Here is a 12,340-nt window from a genome sequence, read left to right on the forward strand (position 1 = left end):
ACAGTGAGCCATGATCACACCACTGCACTCCAGCCTGGGCGACTTGAGTGAGACCCTGTGTCAAAAAAAAAAAAAACAAAAACAAAAACAAAAAACCAAAACCATTTCTTCCTGCAATCCCAGGACACACACACACTACTATAATCCTGCCTCAGATGCTCATTCCCAGTTACGAAACAGGGTACTGGAGAAATCACTCTGCCTAACAGTCGCCCCGACTGCCGAAGGCGGGGAATTGTGGAGGGGGCGGGAGAGAATTGCTCAGAACTTGGAAAGCGACTGGCTTAACTCTCAGGGTAGAGACAGCGACGCAAAGAGACGACCTAAAAGATTCGTCCGCCATCGCTTCCGCTCCACCCCGACGTTCGCCTCGACCTTCGATTGGCTGCTCCTCGCACCAGCCACGCCTCAGGGCCGCCCACGTGATCCGATGTCCGCCGTGGGATTGGTTGTTCGGCGAGAGCCACGGTAGGCTGTAAGACCAGAGCCGGGCGGAGAAGCAGAGGAGAGGGACGCGGGAAGCATGTTTAACCTGGGACTGAAATCTGGAGAGCTTGGCTACCTTCATCCTCCTCAGGCCAGAACAGGCTTCCTGAGACAGTCCAGGTCGTGGGAGTTTTACGAGTTAAAAAGCGGGCTGCAGACCCCTGCCTGGGTGTTTGGTTCAAGCCTTGGCTCTGGCCTTACTCTGTCTTCCCGGGAGTTCGTGAGATTCGGACCTTAGATTGTTAGTATTATTTTGAAGGCCTCCTGTGTGTAAGCACAGGTTGTGCGCAGATGGCTGTGCAGAGCGCCATGAGGTAGAGGCTGGGGGAATGAGGGCTTGGAGGTGTGGTCTTTACCTACGTGAAATGTTGGAGGTAAGTCGGATTTATAACGTGTTCATGCTTTTATAATCTAGGAGCTTAGGGTTTAGTAGGAACAGTCGTTCGTTCAATGAATTGAGCTCATTCCTGTGTACTAGGCACCATTCCGAGTGCAGTGGCTACAAAGGCCGGTAGAACATAGTCTTGGTTCTTTAGGAACTCTGATTGGGCAAGTGGGAGAGAGGGCGGAAAACGTGAACTGGTGAGTAGTTGGCCTGTGATGCGTGCTGTGGTGGAACAAAGTGCTGTGAGAGAAGAGGGGATGATTGAAGTAATTAGGGACATTTAACAGAAAGTGATATTTGAGTAAAGCTTATTTTTGTTTTGTTTTTTGTTTTTTTGAGACGGGAGTCTCGCTCTGTCTCCCAGGTTGGAGTGCAGTGGCGCGATCTCGGCTCACTGCAACCTCCGCCTCCCAGGTTCAAGCAGTTCTCTGCCTCAGCCTCCCAAGTAGCTGGGATTACAGGCGCACACCACCATGCCCGGCTAATTTTTGTATCTTTAGTAGAGATGGGGTTTCACCATGTTGGCCAGGCTGGTCTTGAACTCCTGACCTCGTGATCCACCCGCCTCGGCCTCCCAAAGTGCTGGGATCACAGGCGAAAGCCACCGCGCCCGGTCTTGAGTGAAGTTTAAAAAGTATACTTAGGGTGGGTATTTATCCCTCCACGAAAGCGCCTTTTACTCAGGCAGCACAGAGCCATCCCTTTGCCCTTCCAGATGCCTGACTGGGACCTTGCTTATGGATATGTGAACTTTTAATCTCTGGCTGTCATCTCACCCCCTTCAACCTAAACTTGGGATGATTACTCTTGACCCGTTTTTTGAGTGATAAGGCAAATCTCCCCACACCTGGGTTGTGGGGAGAAGGCAGGTAGAACAGTGCTAGTTTCTCGTTGCTGTTATTTTATGGTAACTATACAGCATTTTAAAGTTATATACTCTGTGTTTAAATATCCCCTTTAAAAAGCCTGAACTATGTAACAATCTAGATGTGACTATCTTACTGTTTTCCCACAAACTAAGAATCCAAATAAATGTAAAAATCTTAAAAAAAAAAAAGTATACTTAGGTTTTCTCCCCATCGAAAGGGGTGGAGAAGGCACTCCAGGAACTAGGAAGGCGTACCTGCCATCATGTGGCTAGAGCACATGGGAGGTTTGCCTAGCTGAGGATGGAGCAGATAGGGAGGGATTAGACTTGTAAAGATCTTGAATTACATGGTAGGCTGGCTGTCTGGATCTTAAAATACAAAGTGAAATAGGTACCAGAAAACAGATACTAATGTGCTTTCATAATTCAGAAGGAGGACAGGTACCTCCTGTTGGATTGATGAAAAAAGGCTTCATGCAAAAGATGGCATTTTGGAGGGTTACAAACTGCAAAGATAGGATTTTGAAGTACAGAAAGGATTTCTGCAGAGGAGAAAAGACTTTGTAGATGGAGGGCATAAGGTCAAATAGAGCCAATATGAGGACTAAGGAAAATCTGGGTTGATTAGACTGTAAGATATGTTTGAAGGCCAGGTGCAGTGGCTCATGCCTGTAATCCCAGCACCTGGGAGGCCAAGGCAGGTGGATCACTTGAGGTCAGGTAAGACCAGCCTGACCAACATGGGGAAACCCCGTCTCTACTAAAAATACAAAAATTAGTTGGGCATGGTGGCTTATGCCTGTTATCCCAGCTACTTTGGAAGCTGAGGCAGGAGAATCTCTTGAACCCAGGAGGCTGAGGTTGCAGTGAACCGAGATTGCACCACTACACTCCAGCCTGGGTGACAGAGCAAGACTCTATCTCAGAAAAACAAACAAACAAAAGACATGTTTTGTTTATTTATGGTGTATTTAAGGATAAATTTGGGTCTGTTTTGAAACATCTTGATTGCTAAACAAAGTCATGGGACTTTATTTCCTAGACCGTGGGGAGCAATTGAATGCTTGTGAGTAGTGAGTAATGACTTAATCACACCTCCATATGTAAAGGTTAGTATGTTTGTAAGATTCAAAGTACATTGGATGGGAGAGAAACTGGAGGCAGGAGGCCCATTGAGATAGCAGTATTGTCTGCCAAAAGGAACGTGGGTTTTAGAGTCAAGCACTCATTGGTTTAGAGCTTGACTTTGCTCACAAGTTTCATTATTTCTGGCAGATTTATTTAAATTATTAAGCTCTCTCAGCCTCTGTTTTCTTATTTCTTTCTTTCTTTTTTTTTTTTTTTTTTGAGACAGGGTCTCGCTCTTATCACCCAGGCCGGAGTGCAGTGGTGCAATCTGAGCTCACTGCAACCTCCGCCTCCCAGGTTCAAGCTATTGTCCTGCCTCAGCCTCCTGAGTAGCTGGCATTACAGACACCTGCTACCATGCCCGGCTAATTTTTGTACTTTTAGTAGAGACAGGTTTCACCATGTTGGCCAGACTGGTCTCGAACTCCTGACTTCAGGTGATTCACCCGCCTTGGCCTCCCAAAGTGCTGGGAATACAGGCATGAGCCACCGCGCCCAGTCTCTTATTTCTAATGTGTACTCGTTTCACCTGTACATGATAAGCTAAAAGGTCAAGCATAACCCTTGTGTAACAGGCACTTCATAAGTTACTTTCCCTCTTTTGAGACAAAGATTCAGTCTGTCACCCAGGCTGGAGTGCAGTGGCACAGTCTCAACTCAGTGCAACCTCTGCCTCTCTGGTTCAAGGGATTCTTGTGCCTCAGCCTCCCAAGTAGCTGGGATTACAGGCGTCCACCACCACACCCAGATAATTTTTGTATTTTTAATAGAGATGGGGTTTGACCACATTGAGGCTGGTCTGGAACTCCTGGCTTCAGGTGACCTGCCTGCCTCAGCCTCCCAAAGTGCTGGGATTACAGGTGTGAACCACTGCGCCCAACCTAGTTTTTCCTCTTTATGGAGCTTAGTTGCTGAATGGTGAACACAGACCAACAGCTATCAGTTTTAACTAGGGAATATCAGTCTATTGATGTTGAGAGATGGCTGAAGGCAGTATATGGTGGCCCCAGAATTTTTAGATACTGACAATATCATTTTGAAAGTCTGGAGAGGCCAGGTGGGGTGGCTCATGCTTATAATCCCAGCACTTTGGGATGCTGAGGTGGGCAGATCACTTGAGGTGAGGAGTTCAAGACCAGCCTGGCCAACATGGCAAAACCCCGTTTCTACTGAAAATACAAAAATTAGCTAGGCCTGGTTGTGCATGCCTGTAATCCCAGCTACCTGGGAGGCTGAAGTAGGACTGCTTGAACCCGGGAGGAAGAGGCAAAAGTGAGCTGAGATAGCACCACTGCACTCCAGCCTGGGTGATAGAGTGAGAATCCGTCTCAAAAAATAAAATAAAGAGGCTGGGCGTGGTGGCTCACGCTCATAATCCCAACACTTTAGGAGGCTGAGGAGGGCAGATCACGAGGTCAGGAGTTCAACACCAGCCTGGCCAATAGGGTGAAAGCCCATCTCTACTTAAAAAATACAAAAATTAGCTAGGCGTGGTGGTGCTCACCTGTAGTCTCAGCTACTCGGGAGGCTGAGGCAAGAGAATCACTTGAATCCAGGAGGCAGAGGTTGCAGTGAGCCAAGATTGCACACTGCACTCTAGCCTGGGCGACAGAGTGAGGGAGTGGAGTGGAGAGTGGAGTGGAGTGGAGGTCAGCTTTTTCATTCACAAATTGATTTTTCAGATTGTGAATTACCCATGCTTTACCTTGCTTTCTTTATCTTCCATGTCCTTCCTCATTAGTAAATCTAAAGTTAGGACCCTAAAGAAAAATGAAATTGAACCTTTAATTTAGTTGTTACTGAAAAAATATAAATCTGATAATCATACCTCAAGTTCTCTTTCCAGCTCTGCAGTTAATTTCCTATGGATCTTTGGCAAATCATAGCCTCTCTGGGTTCTTGGACTCTTCAGATAGAAGATTCTGGTTTAAAAACTTTTATGACTATAATTTTAATCTTTGTTGGCAGAAGAATTATAAATTAAATTGCATATTAAATGAACTGGCATTTATAAAGAAATTTAGTAGAAAATCTTTTCTAGGCCGGCCATAGTGGCTCACACCTGTAATCCCAGCACTTTGGGAGGCCAAGGCTGGCAGATCACTTGAGGTCAGGAGTTCAAGACCAGCCTGGCCAACATGATGAAACCCTGTCTCTACTAAAAATACAAAAATTAGCTGGGCGTGGTGGCACATGCCTGTAGTCCCTGCTATTCGGGAGGCTGAGGCAGGAGAATTGCTTGAGCCCAGGAGGCAGAGGCTGCAGTGAGCCGAGATTGTGCCACTGCACTCCAGCCTGGTAAACAGTGAGACTCGTCTCAAAAAAAAAAATTTTCTAGGCCAGGTACAGTGGCTTACACCTGTAATCTAGCATTTTGGAAGGCCAAAGAGGGAGGATCACTTGAGCCCAGCAGTTTGAGACCAGCCTGGGCAACATGGCAAGACCCTGTCTCTACAAAAATTTTTTTTTTAATTACCTGGGTGTGGTGGTGCTCACCTGAGATGTCAGCTACTCAGAAGGCTGGGGTGGGAGGATAGCTTGAGCCCAAGCAGTTTGAGGCCACAGTGAGCCATGATCATGCCACTGCACTCCAGGTTAGGTGACAGGGCAAGACCCTGTCTCCACAAAAAGGACATAAATTAAAAAAAAAAAAAAAAGAAAATATATTTTCTAAAGCTTTTGCTTTTGAACTAGGCTAAGGGTAGGCTTATAGGCTCAAGCCTGTGATCCCAGGGTTTTGGGAGGCCAAGGTGGGAGGATCACTTGAAGCCAGGAGTTTGAAACCAGCCTGGGAAACATACCAAGACCCTGTCTCTACAAAAAATTAAAAAAGACTTCGCCAGGGGTAGTGACGTGCACCTGTAATCCTAGCCACCTGGGAGGATCGCCTGAGCCCAGGAGTTTGAGACTACAGTGAGCCATGATCACACCACTGCACTCCAGCCTGGTTGACAGAGTGAAAGCTTGTCTCAAAATAAAAAATAAAAATAAATATTAATTGAAAACAGGTCAGGCATGGTGGCTCACGCCTGTAATCCAAGCACTTTGGGAGGCTAAAGAGGGTGGATTGCTTGAGTCCAGGAGTTTGAGAACAGCCTGGCCATCATGGTAAAACCCTGTCTCTACAAAAAGTACAAAAATTAGCCACATGTGGTGGCCTGTGACAATAGGCCCGGCTACTTGGGAGCCTAAGGTGGGATGATCACCTGAGCCTGGGGAGGTTGAGACTGCAGTGAGCCATGATCAGGCCGTTGCACTCCAGCCTGGGTGACAGAGTAAGCCCCTGTCTTAAAAAAAAAAAAAGAAAAGAAAGAAATATTAATTAGAAACCCATGGTTGAAACTTACCTGAATAGAAGGCTTTATTTTTCTCATAGGTAAGCCTGTGTTTTCTTGGATGTGAAACTAGGGCACTGGGTTGCTCTTAGGTAATACAAGGAGATGAAATGCAGCGATGCGATGATGAGTGAAGTAGTCTGACCTGGTATTGCCATTGCTTCAGTGTTGGCTTTGACCAGGGTATGATCTCTTAATCTTCTCTCTGAGCTGATTCTGGTTGTGGTTTTTCCACACAGGTGTGTTGTATCCTGTTTGGACACTGATTTTATCATATTTAAGATGTTTCCTTTATGTTCGTTTGAATTACTGATACTCATGTTTTCCTTCTTAGGTTGAGATGAAAAATCTTGCTTTGAATTCTTCACGGAGGACTACATCATTTCAATCCTGAATCTGGCTCAATTCTATTATTCACTTATTACTGTATTTAAAACATTTAATTGGCTGGGCACGGTGGCTCATGCCTGTAATCCCAGCACTTTGGGAGGCCAAGGCGGGTGGATCACTTGAGGTCAGGAGTTCGACACCAGCCGGGCCAACATGGCAAAACCCTGCCTCTACTAAAAATACAAAAATCATCCGGGTGTGGTGGCGCGCACCTGTAATCACAGCTACTTGGGAGACTGAGGTGGGAGAATTGTTTGAAACCAGGAGGTGGAGGTTGCAGTGAGCCGAGATCACGCCACTGCCCTCAAGCCATGGCAACAGAGTGAGACTCTGTCTCAGTAAAAAAATAAAAAATAAAAACATGTTTAATTAACCATGATATTTGCTTTAGTAAAACCTTTGAGGTTTAATGAGAATTTTAAAATCCATTACACTTTTCTTATGGCATATAAAAGTTTAAATTTTTTTTTATTGTCTCAGCTAACATCATAAATGCCTTAATGTTAAAATCCATGGGATATTCTATTTAAAGTTTTAGCTTTATCACCTCTGTGCTATCAGAGAATGTGCTTTGAATTGGTAAAATGAGTTAAAGTATTGGAAAACACCTATGTCAGCAGAGGCTCTCAAAAATCATTTTCATCCTTCCTCTTCTAGTGATGATTTTTTTTTAAAACCATGTTTTCACCAGCCTGCCAATCCAATGGCATAAATGCTCCTACATAGGCAACTTAAGTGTTTCTTAAGTTGATGCAAGGTATTTTGCATGAGGCTGAATTCTTATTGTTGGAGCAGAGGATTTTTGTTCCAACAACTGAATTGGCAAAATGTCAATATAAAAACACCTCAAAAAGTCAACGGTAGTCTGAATGAAAAATTTATTTTAAACACCTCAAGTAATCTTTACATTTCTACAAAATCGTAACAACATGGAAGTTCTTTTCCAGAAACATTTATTCTTAAAATCTACTTGTGTTTCATAGAAACTTTAGTAATAACCAGAATAATTCATGAGAGTTTAGCAAACTCCAAGCAGCAAGCAAAAAGAACTTATTAAAATATCCTTTCTTTACACAATTAGATTAGTATTTTGCTTCACATCTTCATTGCTTGTTAGCTTTGCTTTTATACAGGAATCTTCAGACTAGTCTCTTTGTAACACTCAACCCCTATTCCTTTTTTAACCAGTTTCTCAAGAAAGATATGGAGAGCTCATACAGGAATATCCTTAAATATCCTAAATACCCAACTTTTAAGATATCCTTTTTTATCCTTAAAAGCTGATAAACTATAGATGTCACTTAACAAATGGGTCACAGTATATGGAAGGAGCTTTTCTTCCCCCCCTAAAGTATTTCTAAGCATTTCTATCAAGAGCAGGTCTACATTTCTTACCGTTTGCAAACTGATGAAACTTCCACCTTACAGACAGGCAGGTAAATGCTTTCTTTTCTAAAAAGACTTGCTAACACCTCACTGTTCACTTTATTTTTTATGCGGTCTAACCTGGGTTTTTCCCAAGAGCTTCTGTACTTCTTATATTTTAAGGAAAGGGATAGACAAAAACTTGTGTACTCATTATTCTGTTTAATCTCTACACTGGCCCTCATATCCCCTGCCAGTCCTGATTCTTCTACTTTAAGCAGTTTGGTCAACTGTAAGTAGGGTTCTGGAGAGCAGGCTAAAAGGTTAGGATTAAATGGACATAGCCTTTTAAAGAAATCCATATAGTCATTTAAACTTCATATAGTTATGAATTGAGGCTGAGAAGTGTCAACTCAGTACCATACTGAAACCAGCTCTGTGGCATTATAGTGCAATACTTTTGTTGTGAGGATAAGACACAATTCCCTTTCAGTTCTCGGGGGAGTAGAGTTTAATCAGATGTTGTACTTCTGTTGGATAACCTGTGATGGGACAAGCTTGGTGACTCCTCACATAATGAAACACACAGCGGTAACAAAACACATAGCCAGAGGTGGCAAGAACAGTATCATTCACCCGGGTTTTACGACATAGTGGGCACACAGTCTTCATTTTGGGTAAGAGGGGAGAATCAGAGTTATAGTCTAGGTGTACAGGTGGTGGTGGAGTAGGCAGGGCAGTCAATGACTTGATGGTTTCTTGATTTTCAGATGAGTACCACCAGTCAAGGAACTGCAAGAAGAATACACCCACAGAAAGGCCAGTAGACAGGGATAAGGCAACACCCCCCACAGCTTTCTTCAGAGCTGACTTCATCTTCTCACTAACACTGTTGGGAGAAATGAACAAGGAGGCAAAGAAAGAAACTTTATTTAGGTATAATTACAAAGTGACTAACATAAATGCAGTTCTTACATTTTTCATCAGAATCACTGGGACTGAATGGTTGGTAGACTATCTCCTTAAGGATCTATTCTAAATGATTCTTTCTAATTTACAGTATTTTAGGGGCATAGGAGCTAAGCTTTTAGTAACAAATGATTAGGGTTTGGTTTTGTGTTTTGAAAGAGAAATCAGTAGAGAATTTGATTATATAGATCTCCCTTTTTTCAGTGGAAGATAGTGATCCAGAAAAAAAAAATTCACTTAACAAAAAAGCAGTATTGAGGAAATGTATATATTTGAACTTGTAGGAGAACATAAATATGAACTAGAAGGAGCACAACAACAACATGATTAAGAGCACAGTCTTAGGCTGGGTGCAGTGACTCACAGAACACAGTCTTTAGAACAGTATTGATTTGGCTTGAATCCCAGCTCTGCCACCTTCTAGCTATGTAGCTACATGACCTTGGCAAGGTACTTAACTGCTTGGGTTTAGTTTCCTCAACTGTGAGCTAATACATTTACTTCGTTGGGTTGTGTTGAGGATTAAGATAATGTACGTAAAGAAAGCACCTAGCACAAGACCTGGCACATAGCAAGTATGCACTAAAGTATACCTAGTATGATAAAGGTTATCAGGATGACAGTCCTTATTTTATGGACACAAGGAATAGCTTTTCTGTGACTTTATGCAATACCACAAAGTTAACAGGTGAATTTCACAAAACTGGGATAAGATTTTAGAATTTACTAACTAAAGATCTTTTGGAAATGTTAAGGCCTTACCTCCTGGCTGGCTGCTGCATCATGCTGGCCTTAGCTGGTTTGTGCTCCAGAGCTTGTATATCCTGAACTGTCAGTCGACCTAGCCGAACTCCAGCCAGCCTCAGCAGTGGTGAGTGATGCTGAGCTTTTCCTAGGATGTATCGAAGTTGTTGTACAAGAAACCATCCTTCCCAGGCCATATTCACAAATGGGTAGGCTGCCAGGAAGGCTCTGTAAAATCGTTTCCAGCGGGAAGAAGGGGGATGAATAGAATATTCATCCTCTTCTCTCAGGCTAGAAACCAGCTTCTCCAGCTTCACTTTCAGATAGGGAAGAAGAACCAGGACCATAATTGATTTCCAAAGCTGCTTCTTTGGGAGACCAGCGCTAGCCAGTCTCTGAGACTTGTGAGTGTCCCCCATTACAATTCTCTTTAAGCCATAAAAGTTTTCAGAAAATGAGGCACTGGTTCTAGACAGGTAATGCTGCTGGACCAGAAGATCTAGCAGAGTAAAGATTTCATCAAACCACCTCCACAAGAAGCCATAGTGGGTGGGATTTGATTCTGCAAGAACCTAAAGCAAAATAAAGCAGTAAGTAAAATTCACTCCATTACACAAGTTCTACACTTTCTATTTACATTCCCCCTTTTCCTCTAAAGTCTACACATTTTGTCTTAAGTCACTTTTGGACCCTGAAGTGCTGGGTGTTCAGTACAGGTCTCTACACATAACAGAGACTCAATAACTCTTAAGTCATGGGATACAAGTTATTTGCAAATTGGCTATTTCAAACGCTAGGCTACCAAATAAGCACAAATTATTCGTTGGTTTTTACCCAGTGGTCCCTAAAACCTTTCCAAGAATTAATACCTTACCTTTACCACATGCTGAAGAGCGGGTCTCACTGCTGTCATTAAACTGTCCTGTGCTACCACCTCAAAGATGGATGGCTGGTCATCGGCTACAGAAGCAGTTGTGATGTGAGCCCCGTGCTCAGCCATAGCTTCCTGTGTGTACTGGCTTTCACTTTTCCCACAAACTCTCTCGTGAGCATGAACTTTTTCGGGAGGAAGGGTATCAGATGCGTGCTCAGTCTTAAAGGTAAACTTTCTGCATGATATCTGAAACTGGAAACTCAAGGGCAAAAATGAACTGGGAAAAAAAGACCTGTTCTGGAGGCGGAGGGGAGTCTCAAGAAGGTTAGTAACAAAGTTAACTCGGACCTGGGTGGAAGTGGTATGTGCGAGGGGGTAACTTGTCAAATGCTGCACCTCAGGGCAGAGCGTGACGGGGGGACGCGATCCTCTCGAGCTGCGAACCAGAAAACCCCCCTCCTCTCCAATCGTGAGAGCTCAAAAGCCAGCCGACTCTAAGGATTCAGTCGTGCCACTGTAAGCCGGGACATGAAGGCTAGCTCCAGCTGTTGGCTTTGAGTATCCCCGCCCGCGCCCGTCCTTGCTCGCTGACCCCACGCGAGGCGCAAAGAACCCACGACGCCACGTTTGAAGGGAGGTCTCCGCTTTATGACAGAAGCCGCACCCGGAAATAGAAATCACCGGGACTTCAAGGACGCCTGGCGGAAGAGAGGCACTCTAGTTCCGACTGCGGCCCGGAAACCGGAACTAGAGAACTCTATGACCCACCCGAACTTCCGCTCCCGCCCCGCTGAAATAGAAGAGGGTTCTTGCGGTCTGATTTTGGCTATCAATATTCAGCTGGTTTGCTTTAGTTTTCGTAGCTGGGTCTGCGTGGTAGCCTCGCTGGAAAGCTACAGCTCTGAACCTCTCTCTGCGAGGTCTTTTTGACAAGCTGTTTGGGGCACGGCGCAGACGTCTGGCGCCGGGAGCCAGAGCTCGGGCCAGTTGCTGAGCCCTGTGTTCCTCCTGCAGGCGATGGAGCTAGGGGCGGAGGGAGGAAGGGAATCTGGAGGTGGAAAAGACTTTGCTGTACACGCGCGGCAGGGATGGTGGTTTGTTTATACGTCTTCGCCTTCCAGACGGGATTTAAAGCGACAAAGCAGGAGATAGGAGCCTTAGATTTATTGCCGCCAATTTTAAGGAAAGATGATTGGATTGAGAAAGGTTCATGCTTGTTCCTCGGTACTTGAGACGGTTAATTTTCATCCAAGCTGGTAGTTTAACGTCTTCCAAGTTTTGGCTATATTCAAGCATAACTCCATGCTCTTGCTATACTGGAAGAAAATGGTCTCCGTCCTTGAACACAGTTGGATATGTCACCACCAGCGATGTGAATACAGTGCTAAAACAGAGGGAGCTTTATGAATTGTAACTAGCATGCAGTGGGAACACTTGACAGAAAGGTTCCTTTCATGCCGTTTTTATGCCAAAACGAATGTTATTTACCTTAAGGTTTGTAAAGTACTTTTATGTTATGTACAGCTTTGTCTCGCTGGAGTTGGCTGACACAGGCTTATGAGAGTTCCACCTCTCCTCCCTTCCTCTGGGAAGTGCCACCTCTGGGCTAAATAACTGGGAATAGAAGGTATTGTTTACTGCCCTAGAGGCCCTTATGTTATAAAAATAAGTGGTTTGCATAATGAGAACCCTCAAAAACAAGGTTTGGATTTAGTTACTCCAATAGGAGAGAAAATCTTGCAAATTGTCCTTAATTATAGTTATAAAAAGTGTTTTTTACTCTACCAAAATCCATC

At 44.2% G+C, this 12,340-nt stretch overlaps 1 protein-coding gene and 1 long non-coding RNA gene across 3 annotated transcripts; one reads left to right on the forward strand and one right to left on the reverse strand.

Annotated features, from left to right (window-relative positions):
- Positions 1–484: 484 nt before the first annotated feature.
- Positions 485–6,971, forward strand: LOC105518743. The gene is made up of 2 exons (XR_001002874.1): positions 485–860; positions 6,537–6,971. It is a non-coding gene; the product is annotated as an uncharacterized LOC105518743 (long non-coding RNA).
- Positions 6,972–7,453: 482 nt separating this feature from the next.
- On the reverse strand, positions 7,454–11,504 carry PEX12 (peroxisomal biogenesis factor 12). Of its 2 annotated transcripts, XM_011951856.1 has the most exons (4): positions 11,313–11,504; positions 10,545–10,726; positions 9,689–10,242; positions 7,454–8,846 (listed from the first exon to the last, which is right to left on the reverse strand). In XM_011951856.1, the coding sequence occupies exons 2-4, from the start codon at positions 10,668–10,670 to the stop codon at positions 8,447–8,449; spliced, it is 1,080 nt and encodes a 359-aa protein (XP_011807246.1). In that variant the 5' UTR covers positions 10,671–10,726; positions 11,313–11,504; the 3' UTR covers positions 7,454–8,446. The 2 variants fall into 2 exon arrangements, with proteins under 2 accessions (XP_011807246.1, XP_011807245.1); XM_011951855.1 differs by lacking the exon at positions 11,313–11,504 and having other exon boundaries at positions 10,545–11,265.
- Positions 11,505–12,340: the final 836 nt, after the last annotated feature.

This window comes from Colobus angolensis, unplaced genomic scaffold (assembly GCF_000951035.1).
Source record: "Colobus angolensis palliatus isolate OR3802 unplaced genomic scaffold, Cang.pa_1.0 Scaffold329, whole genome shotgun sequence".
Lineage (NCBI taxonomy): Eukaryota > Metazoa > Chordata > Mammalia > Primates > Cercopithecidae > Colobus > Colobus angolensis.